Source organism: Triticum dicoccoides, chromosome 6B (assembly GCF_002162155.2).
Source record: "Triticum dicoccoides isolate Atlit2015 ecotype Zavitan chromosome 6B, WEW_v2.0, whole genome shotgun sequence".
Lineage (NCBI taxonomy): Eukaryota > Viridiplantae > Streptophyta > Magnoliopsida > Poales > Poaceae > Triticum > Triticum dicoccoides.
The window spans coordinates 65,036,275-65,055,062 of NC_041391.1; the positions used below are offsets into that span (position 1 = coordinate 65,036,275).

Genomic DNA, 18,788 nt, shown 5'->3' on the forward strand with positions numbered 1-18,788 from the left:
CCGGCCATGTTCGCCAGCGGCCGTCCCGCGCACCTCACCGCGACGCCCAGCCGCGCGCCTCGCCGTGTCGCCGGTCGAAGAGCTCCCGCGCGCCTCGCCACGTCGCTCGGACACGCGCCTCGCCGTGTCGCCGGCCGAAGAGCTCGCTTCCGCGCGCCTCGCCGCGTCGCCCGGCCATGCAGCGAGAAGATGAGACGGCGACGGCTTGGCGGTTGGGAAGCACAGGGGCGAGGCGGAGAAGAGGCAGGGGAGGTTACGGCGTCGACAGCTGCGGGAGGCGGCTCCTGCGGCTAACGGCGGCGCGAGGAACGGCGGGACGGCGAACGGCGCGGGAGGAGGAGGGGGCGAGAGACGTGCGCGGAGGAGGGGAGAGAGAGTTCGTGCGGGAGGAGGGGAGAGGTCGTGCGGTCGTGCGCGGGCACCGGTTTTTTTTCTAAACGAGGGGGCAGATTAGGGATCGATGAATTGGCTTAATAATACGTGGTTTATTGCATTAAACATCAGAGGATTAAGGGCCGCTAGATCTGGTTGATGGATGGGTATGATTTTTTGGTTCTCCGCCCTCTTTTTTTTTTATAGGGGTAGTAGATACACAGTGAAGTAAAGAAAAAACAGATTCACGCTATCCCAAAGGAATGGTGCTCGGCTCAAAAAAGAAAAGAAACGGAGGTTCTCGGCTCAAAAAAGAAAAGAAAAAAGAAACGGAGGTGCTCAACCGTTCTCGCGCGCATTTTTGCCGGGCCAGCGATCCAAGCGGCACATCCGTCCGTCCAGGCGAGCCAGCGCGGGACGCATCCTACGGTCCTACCACACGACCCCACCGATCCGGGCCACCACCCCCTCCTCCAATCAGCGCCCACCTCCCCCCCGTTTATAAACCCATCCGCCAGGTTCCAACTTCCAAACCCCCCCGCCTTCCACTACGCACGAAACTCAAACCACCACCAAAAGCCCCAACCACCGTCCCGCACCAGCGATGGCCCCCAAGCCGGCGGAGAAGAAGCCCGCGGAGAAGGAGCCCGCGGTGGAGAAGGCGGCCGAGAAAAAGCTCGCGGAGAAGGAGCCAGCGGCGGAGAAGGCGGCCGAGAAGAAGCCCGAGGAGAAGGAGCCCGCGGCGGAGAAGGCGGCCGAGAAGAAGCCCGCGGCAGAGAAGCCCCCGGCAACTGCCGGGAAGAAGCCCGAGGCCGAGAAGCGTCTGCCAGCGGGAGAAACGGCCTCCAAGGCGGGCGGCGGCGAGAAGCGGGGCCGGGAGAAGGGCAAGAGGAGGAAGGAGACCTACAAGGTCCACATCTACAAGGTGCTCAAGCAGACGCACGGCAAAGAGCTCGGCATCACCTCCAAGGCCATGGCCGCCATGAACTCCTTCGTCGACGACATGTTCGAGAGGCTCGCCGCCGAGGCCGGCAAGCTCGCCCGCTACAACAAGAAGTCCAGCATCGGCCCCCGGGAGATCGGGACCTCCGTCCGCCTCCTCCTCCCCGGCGATATCTCCAGGATTGCCTTCGAACATGGCGACGCTGCCGTCGACAGGTTCAAAAACTACAACGTATCTTATGTATCTCCGGAGGAAGAGTAATTGTTGACTTTGGTTATCTGCATGCCATTTAAGTACTAGTGCTGGATAGAAGTTGCTCAACGGTTGCTTGGCTCTACCATGGCACCAAGGCAGTCACCAAATCCACATCATCTTAGATCGTGTTTGTAGTAGAAATGTGTAGTTGGTTCTGTTACTTTAGTGGTTGTTGAATCTGGCTATCTGCGAGTCGTTGAAGTATACTAGTTACTGGTGGGCGTAAGTTGCTAAATGCATGATTGCTTGTCTCTCTTGCTGTAAGAACTGAATTTGTGATGCTCTTGTAAACTGGAGACTTGGAAAGCAATGATTCTTTTCTGCTGTGATGATGCAGTTGCTACTAAACTCTGCCATACGAATTTGTTTTTCACTAATGTGAGAAGAGATTCTAGGTTGATGATCAGTAGGTTACGCTTCTGCATTAGGCACAGAACAAACCGACTCCATTGTTCAATCGTCTCGTTTAATTGCCTGCTGTCACCGAGCACCCTGACAATGCTGCTGTGATGATCATTAACATGGTAGCCAATGCTTTGTTGGCTCATTGGATGTAACTGAATTTTGTGCTGCCTTTGGCAAAATGAGATTTCAAAAGCAACGATACATTTCTGCTACTGATTTTTCATGTGATTCGACAGTTACTAGGTGGCCGTCCTAATCTGAAAAGTGAGTGTGCTTTGTAGTAATGTAAATGTAAAATTTTCAGATTGATCATGATCTGCTGACAGTAGGCAGGTACAGAACCGAGTATATTGTTCATTAACTTTTTTTGAGAGAATATTGTTCATTAACTTGACATGGAAGACTAAGAGCAACCTAATTAGTTTCCTTGCTATATGGTGTTCTTATTCTGGTAGCAGTTAGGGTTGCTTATATTCAGAGTAGTATACATAGCAGTTTGGTGTACTTTTAAAATGCCTATACGTCTGTGACAATTAGACTTGTCCGTTTCTTGCCGGAAGTCGTTTTTCTGCTGTGATGTAATTGTTACTAATCTCTGCCGCATGGTTGTGATCTACCGAATAAGTTGCCGGTGCTTTCTTGGTTTGTTGGTGGTGACCGGTGACTGAATTTGTGCTATTTTTGACAACTGAGATTTTGAAAAGCAGTGATACATTCCTGCTACTATGTTTACTGATTTTCTGGTGTGATTTGGTAGTTACTGCAAAATGATCGCTGTTGTAGTAACGTAAATGTAAATTTTGCAGATCCATGATCTCCTACAGTAGGTTTGTGCAAAACTGAGTAGTGTATTGTTCATTAACGTGGCATTGAAGAATAAGAGCAACCCAATTTGTATGGAGGTCTCTCCCCTCGTGCAACAGCTTGTCGGTTGCCGTTGCCTGTCGTGCCGGTTGCTTCTGGGAGTGAAGTCATTGTCGAGGTTGTGGCTCCGGTGCTGCAGATTATGCCTGAGCTTCAGAAGCTTTGTGGGGAGACCTCTTCGCCTATTTCGATGGTGCTTCCTGAGGAGATGGGGTCTCTTAGAGGGGACTTGGATATGCCGACCGCGACCTCATCGTCTTCGTTGGAGCCGAGTCAGGCGCTCGCCTTTGTGGACCTTGGAGGTTTGGTTGTTGTTGCTGCTCTCTCAGCTGAGCTTGTTGGCCCGGTAGCGTCTGTTGGAGCTGAGGTTGATGAGGTAGGTGCTTTGGCACCTGTTTCTGAGGAGCTGAAGCCCGTCCAGTCTCCCATCTTTGACCGTGACGCTATGTGGGCACGTATTGACGAGGTGGTCTTCGCGAAAAAGCTTGGCCGCTTGCTCACCGGCTTGGATGCTGCTTGTCCTGGGTCAGCCAAGACGATTGCTTGCCTCCTGGCGGAGGAGGTTTGTTCAGGCAAAATGAAGAAGGTGAAGAAGGCTATCAGGAGCATAGGCAAGAAGAGTGACGCCATTAGGAAGGCGTCCGCGGCTGCTTAATGGAGGATGCTCAGTCTCTTCGTCATCCATCTCCAATTGACTCGCCTCTGTGGATTTGGTGGCGTTTGGTGGTTTCGTTGAGAGTTTCGTTGCGACGTCGATCTGTGAGGGTTTGTGGTTGCATGTTATGTATGTTTGTCGGGTTGATTGTGGTGTCATGGAGTTTCTTTCTTAGCGAGTAGTCCGCATGTGGTTATATGTATCGGTTTTCGCCCGGTTTTCCGTTAATTAACTGGGCAATTCTCTTCTTCTTAATTAATCGTTGAGGCAAATCTTTTGCCTTCGTTTCGGAAAAAAAATTGGTTTCGTTGCTACGGTTCTTGTTCGAGTAGTAGTTACTAGTTAAAGCATGTTCAATGCTGGACGCTTCAAGAGACGCTTAAGAAAGGAAAAAATAAATATCAGAAAACAAAAAAGTCCTAAGCGCCCTACACTACCAATGCTAAGCGCTAACTTCCAACGCTAATTACAACCACGGACGCCTGGCGGAGCGAAGAAAAGAGGCCTGCACTTGAAGCTGGGGTTTTATGAATTAACTGCTCATTGGCCGGGAAATCGATGGGAAAACCATCCTGGCGCCCGTCTAAGCGTCCAGCGTTGACATGCCCTTAGTGTTGCTTATTTAGCAGTGTCAGTGCTATAAATTAACACCAGTCTAGTACTGAAGAGTGAAGAGAAGTATGTGACCATTAGAATTCTGTCCATTTTTTGCCGGACGTCGTTCCTTATACAAGATGAGGTTGAGACATGCTATTTTATTGTCTCGCAGGTTACTGAAGAGAAATTACATGTCTTTTTTTTTCGTGAATACACAAGCCGCGTATCTTTGTATTGATAGAAGGAGAGTGTAGCATGAGATTACAACGCATACAAGACCATGTACGCAGAGGCATGGTGCACAAGCGTTGGAGCAGACTAGAACAAGGGGCTGCTCACATTTGGTGTATTAATGGATGTCGGTGACCGCCTGACTCTATTTTCGTAAGTGTAGCATTGCTCGGGTGATGCTAGTGCACACTATACATATGATATGAGTGCCTCAGACATCACTGCCTCGCAGCATCTCTAACAGATGATGTGAAAATTTGATGCCTAAAATGGTCTTAGATAGGAAAGAGAAGGTTTTTAGGCACCCGCGGCTGTTCCTGTTTTTTCGGATGCCAAAAAATTGTTTCCCAAATAATTTGGCTTACTTTAACAATCTAACAATTTGGGCTTTGGGGCATTCTTGGTGCCACCGGATAGTCAGGGGTGGTGTCCAGAGCCGCCGCCGCGCCGGCCAACAGCCGAGAGCTCGAAAAGAGTAGCGGCTCGACAACTGCCATGTGGGGCCCTCAGCGGCCAGAGTTAATTGTAGAGAACTACTATATTTGTGGTTACATTTGCATAAAACTACTTGGTCCCTATATTTTTTTTCAAAATTCACCATGTATTGTGTAATATTTTGCACCAAACACTGGTCGAGGGATTTGCCCCGTTTGACCACTTTTCTGACACGTGGGTCCCACATGTCAGGAGCTGACTTGGTAAAAAAATGCCACATGTGCACATCGACCAGTCTACTATTCCTATCTCTCTTTCTCCTCTCTCGCTTGCCCATTTCCCCGCCCTACCAGAGGGCCAACCGCCACCAAGATCAGCCTCGAGGAGGCCAAGCTGGAGCTGGCGACACTTCAGCAGAGCAACCTGAGCCTCTAGGTCGCGACGTATGTCATGCATCCTCTTGTGCTCGCGTCCACTTGCTAGGGCATAGGGACGTGTAGGTCGCGGTGTTCAGGGCGGCCTGAGACAACTACAGTGAGATCCAGGGGCGACTAGAGCACCACCGAGCTGGTCTACGAGCAGGAGCGGTGCAACGCGAGCGTTTGCAGGGCATGAGGGGCATGGACGCGAGGTCGGGAGAGGAATGGGGGTGTTGTCCGGGCACCAACGACAACAACCAGAGCATGGGCTCATGAAAAGACAGTTGGAGGATGATTGGAGGCTCAGGGTGGACACGCGCATCTTAGAGGCACTGCAGGGAAGCGAGGGAATCACCAGAAGGACACAACACCTGCCAATCGGTCGCGGTGGCCAATGGACATGGTCGTGGAAGAAAGGATGTGTGTGTCAGCTTGAGGGCTTCCCGGTGCCATTCCTTCAACGACGAGGTCAAGCGCGACATGGGGGCTTCTGGACAAGGTGGTTGTACCGGGGGTGGCCGTTGGCGGCGGTGATGACGACGACAACGGTGAGTGCAAGCCTCGAGCTCTGTGCATGCGCGCGAGGAGCACAATCCAGTGGTTTTGGTGTGCGCAGGAGAACACTCTAGCTCAAGACTGCAGCAACATGGTGTTTGCTCTGCCGTAAGAGTGGTTGGCTAACCCCCAACTATAAGGGTGGAGTAAGAGTAACCTAGCAATAAGTATTTCTCTCAATAGAGAAACAAGTTGGTACATACACATATTCACATAACTTTCGCTAGTGGTTGCGGCGGTCATATTGGACGATATGGGGCCGGAACAACCAGAATCGGTGCAAATCAGGCAGCGACGGAGCGAGCTCGACGACGGCCGTGGAGGTCATGGCGGTGGCTACCTAGTGGTGGGGTGGCTACGGGGCTGAGGGTGGGTGGCAATCGCGCCGGTGATGTGCGGCGGCGAGTTTTCTCCAAAATCGGCCTGAAGTGAAGGCGGGTCGGGCAATGCGGAAATTTCACCTCATCAGTTGGCTTCGCATTGATGCGTTTGCTTTCGTGGCAGCAATTAGAGGTGCTTGAAATTTGGAGCGCTTGATGCTAAATTTTGGGATTGTTCTAACATTTTTTGGGCACCAAATATGAATAGGGGATTAACATTCAACTTTAAAAAATAGGAATAGGGAATTTGTTGAGGACGCGGCTAATTAATATGCACCCGGGCTTAGGGGATGAACAATAAAATCGCAAAAAATAGGGAACCAATTCAATTTTTTTTGCATGGCGATGCTCCTGCGCGTGATGCCTGTGCAAAATTTGATGAAGTTTGGACATTCGAGGAGGTGGCAAAAAAAGAAATTCCGGGTGTTTTAGGAACATTTGAAAAAAAAACATTGCTCACAACCGTTTTGGTCGTTTCCGCCACAAACTCCTCGAATTTCCAAACACCCCAAAAATTTACACATACATCACACATATGAGCATCTTGGACGAAAAATAATAATCTGATTATGTGAATTTTCTACTATTTGTTTTATTTTACTGTTCACCGTTTTGAGCATCGTTTGAATTATCGATTTGTTCAGCAGTATTTTGGGCCCAAACTGTCCCAAATGACAATTTTTCTGGGCACATCCGTTTTACTAGAATTGGTGATAGCTGTTAGTTTCTCAAAAAAATGATGATATCCCAAAAAAACTACAATTTGGTGATGATCTTGAACCAGCAATGCTACACCTACGTAGGGAGATTTACGTATCCTACGTAATTGCTGAGTTGACAGTCATTAATTGGGCATTAGTTGGGGGCGCGGGCCCACCCTGAAAATCAGGAGGGGCAATTTGATTAGCGCTTCAGCAAATTACGTAGGTTACGTAACAGCTGTTCGTAGGTCTAGCATTTTTGGATCTTGCACCTGCGTCAGCTACCAACCAACCAACCAATCGTTACTTATAAAGAAAAAGCCAATCAACCAACCAGAATGCAGGAACCCCGAAGCCACGGATTGCTCCCCCACGATCCGCGTGAAACCAAATCCCACCATCCACGGCTGGTAGATCCAACGGTCCAAACTCACTCCCCTTCCCGAAACACAGCGCGCCCAAATTTGGCCAGGCCCGCCCGCGCCCGCCCGTCTTCTCCTTAAAACGCTCCCGAACCGGCTCCATTCTCCATCCACTCCAATCCCCAATCCCCAATCCCCCAAGCAAACTCCGATGGCCCGCACGAAGCAGACGGCGAGGAAGTCCACCGGCGGCAAGGCGCCGAGGAAGCAGCTGGCGACCAAGGCGGCGCGCAAGTCGGCGCCGGCCACCGGCGGCGTGAAGAAGCCGCACCGCTTCCGCCCGGGCACCGTGGCGCTCCGGGAGATCCGCAAGTACCAGAAGAGCACCGAGCTGCTCATCCGCAAGCTGCCATTCCAGCGCCTCGTCAGGGAGATCGCGCAGGACTTCAAGACCGACCTCCGATTCCAGAGCTCCGCCGTCTCCGCGCTGCAGGAGGCCGCCGAGGCATACCTGGTGGGGCTGTTCGAGGACACCAACCTCTGCGCCATCCACGCCAAGCGCGTCACCATCATGCCCAAGGACATCCAGCTCGCCCGCCGCATCAGGGGCGAGAGGGCCTAAGATTCGTCTGCTTCCTTCCCAGTGTCTGTACTCTGATCTGCAGGTGTAGAGATCTTGTTGTTAGCTTTTTCTTCTCGGCATGTGTTGCGTGGTGAACTGATCTGGTGTCGTGGTAGGAAGATTCCTCGTCCCAGCTAATGTTATGTTGTAGTGTCTGATGTTACCATCTTGTTGTCATCAGCAATCTGAATGAAAGTTGGCTACCAGATCTCTGTCCATTTTGTGTTCTTGTGACGCATTTTGTTGTTTGTAATCCTGGAATGTCAACGAATGGTTTCTTTGCTTAATCTAAGGTGATTGTCAAAGTTTCAGTTTGTTCCATCTAATGTCAAGTACTTTGGTAATTTAAGCCCAAAGTAATTTTGCTGAATCTAAGGTAATTTAAGCCCAAAGTCTGAACCAAATCTTCAGTTTGTTCCATCTAATGTCGAGTACTTTGATTACTCCCCTGTCATGCTAATGTCACATTCCAGTATACATTGAAGGTCAGTGGACTGATATTTTTGTTGTCTACTGAACTTTCTGAAATTCGTTGCAGTGTTGCTGCCTACTGAACTTCACTGGCTTCTCAACATAGAGTCAGTCCTACAGCATGTCTTGGGTGTTATTCTGCACCATTGCATTTGCTGCATTTCATCACCAGTATTCATTATTCATTGGTGGCTTGGTCAGTAACCGTTCTGGGCAGTTTCTTTTTATTGGTATCACTTGCTTGTTGCATTTCTAGTTTTCTACCGAGATCGATTATCTTTCGGCTTGCAGACTTTATACCAGGAGACAGTAGGAGTATTTAGCAAAGCTATGAGTCGCTGGCTTGCAACTTTGCTAGCAAGGCCTTTGCTAATATGTATGCTTGCCTTGTTATGTCATCCAAATCTTTGGAAGATCCCATTTTCCTCTCCTGAATGTACAAGTAAAAGTAATGTCATATTTTCCCTGACTATAGACTACAGTGTAATTGATATGTTTCATCAATTGTTTAGCTAGTCTTTGATCATCTCGTTGTTTTTTAGATACGTCTAAACAATTGCTCAATAAATGATAGTATAGTACATCAGATCAAATGGTTTATCCACTGGATTGATTTCTAACTGAAAATATTTTCCAAAATTGCATGGGTTTCAGCTTCAGAATGTCTTGGCAGTGTCACTTTTCAGCACTATGTTTGTTGTAAATGGTGCCAATGAGTGATGAACATGAGTGACCTTCATATACTAAAGTTCAGTTCAATCTGTTCCATGCTCACGTGCTGTCTCGGGCTCCTTGACTTAAGGCGGTGTCTTCTTACTGCTGTTTGTGAAGAAGCGGAGAACGTCGCACCTCTCTCGAGGCGACGATTTCATGTTAATATAGGCAGGAGCATATCCCTGATAAGCATACAAGTTTGTTGAGATTACATCTTGGGGTTCAAGGAAAGTAGAGATAAGATAGAGATGAAAAGATTACAACCATATACTCTAACAAACCTAGACCGAGACTTATCTCAACCTAACCGGTGCGTGGTGCGCCCTTGGCACCTGAACATCATGTTGTTTAACACCCTCCCATAATCACAACTTGGACAAGTTGAGATTACGTTTAAATTCTTCAAAACTTCTAGTAGATAAAGCTTTAGTGAAGCCATCTGCAATTTGATCTTGAGATCGAATGAACCAAATGTCCAACTTCTTTTCTGCAACCCTTTCTCTGACAAAATGAAAGTCTATTTCAATATGTTTTGTCCTGGGATGAAATATTGGATTAGCAGAAAGGTAGGTAGCACCCAAATTATCACACCATATGCATGGGGCTTGTTTACAGTATATCCCAAGCTCTTTCGGTAATGACTGAACCCAGATAATTTCTGTAGTAGCATTTGCTAGTGCTTTATACTCTGCTTCTGTGCTGGATCTAGACACAGTAGCTTGTTTCTTAGCACACCATGAGATTAAATTTGGACCAAAGAACATTGCAAAACCGCCTGTTGAGCGCCTGTCATCAAGGCAACCTGCCCAATCAGAATCAGAAAAAGCACTGATAAGTGTTGATGGTGACTTGGTGAAGGTGAGTCCAACACAGAAAGTATTCTTGACATATCTAAGTATGCGTTTTGCAGCTGCCAAATGTACTGTAGTGGGTGCATGAAGAAACTGACATACTTTGTTCACAACAAAGGAAATATCAGGCCTAGTCAGAGTTAAATATTGCAGTGCACCAACCATACTTCTGTACCTGGTGATATCCTCTTGATTCAAGAGTGTTCCTTCTGTTAAGGATAATTTTTCGGAGCTGGACAGAGGCGTTGGGGCTGGCTTGCAACCTTGCAACCCTGCTCTTGCTACAAGATCAGTTGCATACTTCTCTTGGGATAAATGAAGCTCATCTCCATTCCTTTTTACCTCAATGCCAAGAAAATAGTGCAAGTCTCCTAGATCCTTAAGAGCAAACTCAGAGTTCAAATCCTTGAGCGGTGCTGAAATAGCTTCATCAGATAAGCTTGTGACAATAATATCATCAACATATATAAGTACAAATATAGAGATATTTGACTTGTTGAAAATAAACAATGATGTGTCAGACTTAGAGGGGGCAAACCCAAGTTCTTGAAACTTTGAACTCAACCGAGAATACCCTGCTCTAGGAGCTTGCTTTAGTCCATATAAAGCCTTGTCAAGCTTGCATATGTGGAGGGGTTTTTATCTGTTTTTAAACCCAGAAGGTTGTTTCATGAACACTTCCTCTTTCAGAACACCATGAAGAATATTCTGTACATCTAGCTGGCGTAGACTCCATCCTCTGGATACAGCAATAAACAAAACAAGATGAATAGTAGTAGCCTTCACAACAGGGCTAAACGTATCCTCATAGTCTAAACCGTACCTTTGCTTGAAACCTTTTGCAACTAGTCTAGCCTTATAACGGTCTATGGTGCCATAAGATTTCTTTTTAATTCTGAAGACCCATTTACAATCTATCACATTTTTACCTTTACCTTGACGTGCTGGAACTAAGTGCCATGTTTTATTTTTGTGAAGCGCCATGTACTCATCTTTCATAGCCTTTAGCCACTTTGGATCACCTATGGCTTCTGCAACCGTGTGTGGAATATCTGGTTCATGTGAGACACAAGCAAATCCAAACTTTGCTAAAGATTTATAATTTTTGGGTTGAGTCACTCCCCTCTGAAGCCTAGTACAAGGTGGCGAAGAAGCATCCACAGAAGATCCAACACCAGTAGCAGCCGTAGGCCTGCTGGGTGATGACGCACAGGCCGGATCTTCTGTGGCCGGCACGCGTGACACAGAGGGGGAAAGCGCCGCAGAAGATCCCGACCCCGCATCGGTGGCAGGCTCATGATTGGCCAATGATGGAGCCGACGGGGCAGGATCTGCAGCAGGATCCGCATGGGAGTCAGCACCGTCATCCCGTCGTGGCGTGCGCCGCGTGTGGCAGCGGGTGTCGGCACCGAACCGACCAGGCGCGGGGCTAGACACTGGCGGCTGGAGGTGGCGCCGCGTGGCATTGGCAGGTTGGCGCGGAGCGGTCACCTGGCGGTCCACCGAGCTGCTATTGTCGTGAGGCGGCGCGAGGCTCGGGGCGGATCCGCCTGAAGCGGTTGGCGCGGATCCCGCAGGAGACAGCGCGGCAGACTGGCGCAGGGTGGATCCCGAGGAGGATGCACCTGGATCCCGAGGCGTCTCTACCTCGATGTTGCTGCTGTTTCGTCCAGGAAGCATAAAATGACGATTGTGGCTGATTTCTTCACCATTTTCTGCACAGTTTTTTTCTGTTGCATCACAAGACTCAAGGCCATCATTAGTAAGAGGATTAAACAACAATTGATCATCAATGTTTAAAGCATCCCCATTGTCACGTCCAGTGAGATGCGAGGGTAGAAGAAGTATCTCCCTTTGGAGAAGGGCTCTGGCGTTTGGGTGAAGCTGTGCAAAAGGGAAAATAGTTTCATCGAACACAACATCACGGGAGATATAGACACGTCCAGTGGATACATCAAGACACTTCGCACCCTTATGTTGTGGACTGTAACCCAAGAAAACACATTGTTTTGATCAGAACATGAGTTTACGGTTGTTGTATGGCCGAAGATTTGGCCAACATGCACACCCAAACACTCGCAATGATGTGTAGTCTGGTTTTGTGTGAAGGAGACGTTCTGCTGGAGATTCATTGTTGATGACCCTACTAGGCAACATGTTTATGAGGTGGATTGTGGTGAGAAAAGCCTCATCCCAAAATTTCAAAGGCATGGACGCAGTAGCGAGCAGGGCTAGGCCAACCTCAACTATATGCCTATGTTTGTGCTCGGCTGATCCATTTTGCTGGTGAGCATGGGGGCATGACACGTGGTGTGATATGCCAATTGTTTGAAAGAAGGAGTTGAGGTTTCGGTATTCCCCTCCCCAATCAGATTGGAGAGCTAAGCTTTTGCAATCAAACTTTCTTTCTACTAGTGCTTGAAAGTTGTGGAAAACTTGAAACACATCAGATTTCTTTTTGATGAGATAGATCCAGGTGTACTTGCTATAGTCATCAATAAAACTTACGTAATAGGCGTGTCTACCAACTAAAGTAGGGGTAGGACCCCAAACATCGGGGGAAAAAATGAGCTCAAGAGGTTTAGTGGAAATGCTTGTAGACACAGGGTAAGGTAATTGATGACTCTTAGCACATTGACATGAATCACAAATTGTTTCACGCTCACGCTCACCAACAAACGGGAGCTTATTCTTTCTAAGCAATTGTTCGACTAAAGAAAAAGATGCATGTTCTAATCTATCATGCCACCGTGTTAAAGAGACTTTGGTGACACCATAGGCTTGTTTATTCAATATCCTAAGCTCTCGAATCAACGGGTAAAGCCCTCGAACGCATCTACCTCGATACAAGATTTTCTTCATGACCTGATCCTTGATCAAAAAGAAAAACAGATGAAACTCAAGAAATACATGGTTGTCAATGGCGATGCAATGAACAGAAAGGAGATTTCTCGAAGCACTAGGAACATGCAAGATTTTTCTTAGACGGATATTTCTATGGAGAGTTTTAAGCACTGAATGACCAACATGGCTAATGCTCATACCTTCTCCGTTGTCAGTGTGAACTTGGTCTTACCCACGGTACTTCTCGCGAACTGTCACCTTTTCTAGCTCGTTGGTGATGTGGTCAGTTGCGCCACTGTCCACATACCAGTTTGTGTCAATGCCGTAGGAGCCGTCAGCAGCGCCTGCAACTTTTTCATCTTGAGATGACCCACCGTCGTCTTCATAGCGATACCAGCAATCGTGTGCGGTGCGGCCTAGCTTGCCCAGATTTGGCATCATGGCGCATTGGGGTTGGCGCGAGGTCTGCCACCACGGTGGCCCTTGTTGTTGTTGTTGTTGAAGGGTCGCCCGTTGCCGCCGCTGCTACCTCGAGAGGAGTTGCCGCCGCTACTGTTTCCGCCTGCTGGCGGCTTGCCCTTGCTGCGCGGTGGTCCGCGATAGCGTGAGGAGCCGCCACTGCCGCCGCCACGGCCGCCACGAGCGACCACGTTTGCAGACGACTTGAAGCCCCCGCCCGAGGTGTTGTTGTAGAGGGCGAGACGCTGATCAAAGTTGCTCATCTGAGCATAAAGATCATCGAGGCTGATCGTGTCGGTGCGGGCATCGTTGGCGGAAACGAGGGGCTGGTACTCCATGTCGAGGCTGGCGGTGATGTAGGAGACGAGCTCATCATCGTCGATGGGCTTTCCGGTGGCCGCGAGCTCATCTGCGAGACTGCGAGTGCCCTCATGTGGGCAAAGTAAGTAGCAACTAATTGCGTCCCTTTCTGCGCCGTGGAGAGAGCAACTCGGATGTTGTTAACGCGGGCTCGAGATTGTGACGAGAACATGTGGGCAAGAGCTGCCCAGAGCTCATGCGGCGTGGCGATGGAGGTAACCTGCACGAGGAGCTCTTTGGTGAGGGTATTAAGCAAGTATCCGAGTACCTGCTGCCCTTCTCTGAACCAGATTGGATGGAGAGGGTTCAGAGTCTGCTATTCTTTCCCGTCTTTGACCTTCGTGGTGAGGATCTTGACAGGTTCCGGCATGGTGCCGTCGGCATAGCCGAAGAGGCCAGCCCCCCTCAGCTGCAGTGTCACCTACGCACGCCATAGGACATAGTTGGTGCGGGTGAGCTTCTCTGCAACCTGCCCAAGGGAAGCCTGAGCGGCGCTGGAGGAGGACGACATGGCTGGCGGTAGGTGGTTTTGCTAGATGTGATGGATAGAGGAGGCTCTATATACCATGTGAAGAAGCGGAGAACGTCGTACCTCTCTCGAGGCGATGGTTTCGTGTTAATATAGGCAGGGGCTTATCCCTGATAAGCATACAAGTTTGTTGAGATTACATCTTGGGGTTCAAGGAAAGTAGAGATAAGATAGAGATGAAAAGATTACAATCATATACTCTAACAAACCTAGATCGAGACTTATCTCAACCTAACCGGTGCGTGGTGCGCCCTTGGCACCTGACCATCATGTTGTTTAACACTGTTGCTCCAAAACATTTTAGGCTGCTGTATGATCACATCGTTCAGTATGCCCCTGCTCATTTAATTCAGGCACACATGGTCTCTTCTTTGGCTGTCATGACTTTGGTAATCAAGAACTACAATTATGTCTTGGCTGTGTCAATTTTCTGCACTATGTTTGCTATTGTATCCCCACTAACAATTGTTTTTCAAATGTTTGGCTTGTAGTTCTGTTGGAAAATTTTGTTTTGAAATGAAAAATAAAATATAGTTGTAGCTCCATAGTGTAAAAGATGCGCTCTACAGGGAATTTCTTGCTAGGAGTTCATACTGGATTACTATGGAGGGGACTTTTGTCCTGGCGATCGCTATTGCAACAGTAGTGAGTTTCTTCATGGGCGATACGCATACAAAATATGCAGGGGTGAACTCTAGCGTGAAACTTTATTTGGTGGATGCTTTGGTTGCTATACTATCTATGAATTTTGAGGTTTAATTATCTTCTACCAAAATCTGTTAAAACTTTTCTTTTTGTACTTCAGTTATAGCTACTTACAATTATAGCTTACTCAGTTTGAGTACAGTACAGAAGGCACGCGAATGCCGCACAAGAACAAGATTTTCACATGATGTGCTTTAGAAGTGATAATCAGTTGATAGGCATCACCTGTGATAATCATCTTAGCCATGCTCGGTTGTGCGTGCTTGCGCGCTCTGGCAGTGTGCAGAGGCAACTTGTGTCACAGCCTAACACCAGAATAATCGTTACTCTTACAACACAATTTTGAACATCTCCTTGTTATAACAAAAATATATCTGGAAGAACTTTGTCAGGCATGTATGGAGGTCGTAGGCAGCATAATATCTTCTCAGGCAGTCCTTCGCATCATGAAGCTCTAGCTTCTCATGTCATACCGAGTGTTCCATTCCCAATGCCTCCTACTCTCAAACTAATAATTGGTAATTATGGTGTTGAATCGCAATGACTGAAGAATTGAGGCAACGCACTTGTTCGGTGGTCGTATATGAATTGTTTTTTCCTTACATTCTTTTTATGACGGTTCGTGTAATAGAAAAAAAAATGCTCAAATGACTCCTAATGCATGTAGTGGATGCACTAGATCCCTAGTGGTATATGAATGGTTAGTTGTGAAAGGTGCAGTTGTTGAAACCATTTATCTTCTCAATTCATACACGCAACCACTCTAAACATGAGTGCCTTTGCGCTGTGAACCTGTGATAGTTCGGTCTTCACATGCCACTTCTTACGAATACAAGTTAACAAATAAAAGATAAGTCAACAACCAATACAACAAGGTTGACGAAAAATCATTTGTGTAAAAGACCGCACATGTATCAGAGAAGAGTTCTTGAGTTTAAGAGACAACAAATGTAAAAAAAACTTAACCCTCTTTCGCTCGTGATTTAGGTATTAGATAGCCACACACGAGGGAAAGTGTTCTTGGTGCTTAAACGGCCTTGATGCTACAGGTCAAATAGTGGCGGAGCCAGCGAACTCAAGGACCCGGGGCAAAGCCTACATACAGTGACGTTCTCCAGAATTTGCCCCTGTAACTAGTGATACTAATCATGGTTTATGTGTACTACTTAGTGGATAATGGCCGGAGCAGCCCGGGCAGCTGCCCAGGGTCGCTGGGAGGTAGCTCCGCCCCTGGGGTCAAATGTTGATATCGCTGAAGGAAATATGCCTTAGAGGCAATAATAAAGTTATTATTTATTTTCTTATATCATGATAAATGTTTATTATTTATTCTAGAATTGTATTAACCGGAAACATAATACATGTGTGAATACATAGACAAACATAGTGTCATTAGTATGCCTCTACTTGACTAGCTCGTTTATCAAAGATGGTTATGTTTCCTAGCCATGGACAAAAGAGTTGTCATTTGATTAACAGGATCACATCATTGGGAGAATGATGTGATTGACTTGACCCATTCCGTTAGCCTAGCACTTGATCATTTAGTATGTTGCTATTGCTTTCTTCATGACTTATACATGTTCCTGTAACTATGAGATTATGCAACTCCCGTTTACCGGAGGAACACTTTGTGTGCTACCAAACGCCACAATATAACTGGGTGATTATAAAGGAGCTCTACAGGTGTCTCCAAAGGTACATGTTGGGTTGGTGTATTTCGAAATTAGGTTTTGTCACTCCGATTGTCGGAGAGGTGTCTCTAGGCCCTCTCGGTAATGCACATCACTATAAGCCTTGCAAGCAATGTGACTAATGAGTTAGTTGAGAGATGATGTATTACGGAACGAGTAAAGAGACTTGCCGGTAACGAGATTGAACTAGGTATTGGATACCGACGATCGAATCTCGGGTAAGTAACATACCGATGACAAAGGGAACAACGTATGTTGTTATGCGGTCTGACCGATAAAGATCTTCGTAGAATATGTGGGAGCCAATATGAGCATCCATGTTTCGCTATTGGTTATTGACCGGAGACGTGTCTCGGTCATGTCTACATAGTTCTCGAACCCGTAGGGTCCGCACGCTTAAGGTTTCAATGACAATTATATTATGAGTTTATGAGTTTTGATGTACCGAAGGAGTTCGGAGTCCCGGATGAGATCGGGGACATGACGAGGAGTCTCGAAATGGTTGACACGTAAAGATCGATATATTGGACGACTATATTCGGAGTTCGGAAAGGTTCTGAGTGATTCGGGTATTTTTCGGAGTACCAGAGGGTTACGGGAATTCGCCGGGGAGTATATGGGCCTTATTGGGCTTTATGGGAAAGAGAGAGGAGAGGTTGGGCTCGCCCCCAAGGCCTAGTCCAAATTGGACTAGGGGGAGGGGCTGCGCCCCCTCCTTCCTTCTCTTCTCTTCCCCCTTTCCTTGACTCCTACTCCTACTACTTGGAAGGGGGGGAATCCTACTCCCGGTGGGAGTAGGACTCCTCCTTGGCGCGCCCTCCTTGGCCGGCCGCCCCCTCCCCCTTGGCTCCTTTATATACGGGGGCAAGGGGGCACCCCATAACACACAAGTTGATCTTCGTGATCGTTCCTTAGCCGTGTGCGGTGCCCCCCTCCACCATATTCCACCTCGGTCATATCGTTGCGATGCTTAGGCGAAGCCCTGCGTCGGTAGTGTTGGGGAACGTAGTAATTTCAAAATTTTCCTACGCACACGCAAGATCATGGTGATGGCATAGCAACGAGAGGGGAGAGTGTTCGTCCACGTACCCTCGTAGACCGTAAGCGGAAGCGTTATGACAACGCGGTTGATGTAGTCGTACGTCTTCACGATCCGACCGATCCAAGCACCGAACGTACGGCACCTCCGAGTTCAGCACACGTTCAGCTCGATGACGATCCCCGGGCTCCGATCCAGCAAAACTTCGGAGATGAGTTCCGTCAGCACGACGGCGTGGTGACGATGATGATGTTCTACCGGCGCAGGGCTTCGCCTAAACTCCGCGACGATATGACCGAGGTGGAATATGGTGGAGGGGGCACCGCACACGGCTAAGGAACGATCCGTAGATCAACTTGTGTGTCCATGGGGTGCCCCTGCCCCCGTATATAAAGGAGTGGAGGAGGGGAGGGCCGGCCCTCTCTATGGCGCGCCCTACGGGAGTCCTACTCCCACCGGGAGTAGGATTCCCTCTTTCCTTGTCCAACTAGAAGTCCTTCCATGTAGTAGGAGTAGGAGACAAGGAAGGGGAAGAGAGAAGGGAAGGAAGGAGGGGGTGCGGCCCCTCCCCCTAGTCCAATTCGGACTAGGCCATGGGGGGGCGCGCGGCCTGCACTAGGCAGCCCCTCTCTCTTTCCCGTATGGCCCAATAAGGCCCAATACTTCTCCCCGGTGAATTCCCGTAACTCTCCAGTACTCCGGTAAATACCCGAATCACTCGGAACCTTTCCGAACTCCGAATATAGTCGTCCAATATATCGATCTTTACGTCTCGACCATTTCGAGACTCCTCGTCATGTCCCCGATCTCATCCGGGACTCCGAACTCCTCCGGTACATCAAAACTTATAAACTCATAATAAAATTGTCATCGTAACGTTAAGCGTGTGGACCCTACGGGTTCAAGAACTATGTAGACATGACCTAGAACTATTCTCGGTCAATAATCAATAGTGGAACCTGGATGTTCATATTGGTTCCTACATATTCTACGAAGATCTTTATCGGTCAAACCGCATAACAACATACGTTGTTCCCTTTGTCATCGGTATGTTACTTGCCCGAGATTCGAACGTCGGTATCCAATACCTAGTTCAATCTCGTTATCGGCAAGTCTCTTTACTCGTTCCGTAATACATCATCCCATAACTAACTCATTAGTTGCAATGCTTGCAAGGCTTTAAGTGATGTGTATTACCGAGAGGGCCCAGAGATACCTCTCCGACAATCGGAGTGACAAAACCTAATCTCGAAATACGCCAACCCAACATGTACCTTCGGAGACACATGTAGAGCACCTTTATAATCACCCAGTTACGTTGTGACG

At 48.1% G+C, this 18,788-nt stretch overlaps 2 protein-coding genes and 1 pseudogene across 2 annotated transcripts; 2 read left to right on the forward strand and 1 right to left on the reverse strand.

The window, feature by feature from the left end:
* The first annotated feature begins 920 nt into the window (after positions 1–920).
* LOC119326162 (histone H2B.2-like) lies at positions 921–1,861 on the forward strand. The gene has a single exon (XM_037599869.1). The coding sequence runs from the start codon at positions 977–979 to the stop codon at positions 1,574–1,576; it is 600 nt and encodes a 199-aa protein (XP_037455766.1). The 5' UTR covers positions 921–976; the 3' UTR covers positions 1,577–1,861.
* Positions 1,862–7,370: 5,509 nt separating this feature from the next.
* LOC119324717 (histone H3.2) lies at positions 7,371–8,014 on the forward strand. The gene has a single exon (XM_037598491.1). It carries the CDS (start codon positions 7,386–7,388, stop codon positions 7,794–7,796), a length of 411 nt encoding a protein of 136 aa, XP_037454388.1. The 5' UTR covers positions 7,371–7,385; the 3' UTR covers positions 7,797–8,014.
* Positions 8,015–13,382: 5,368 nt separating this feature from the next.
* LOC119327054 lies at positions 13,383–13,521 on the reverse strand (annotated as a pseudogene).
* Positions 13,522–18,788: the final 5,267 nt, after the last annotated feature.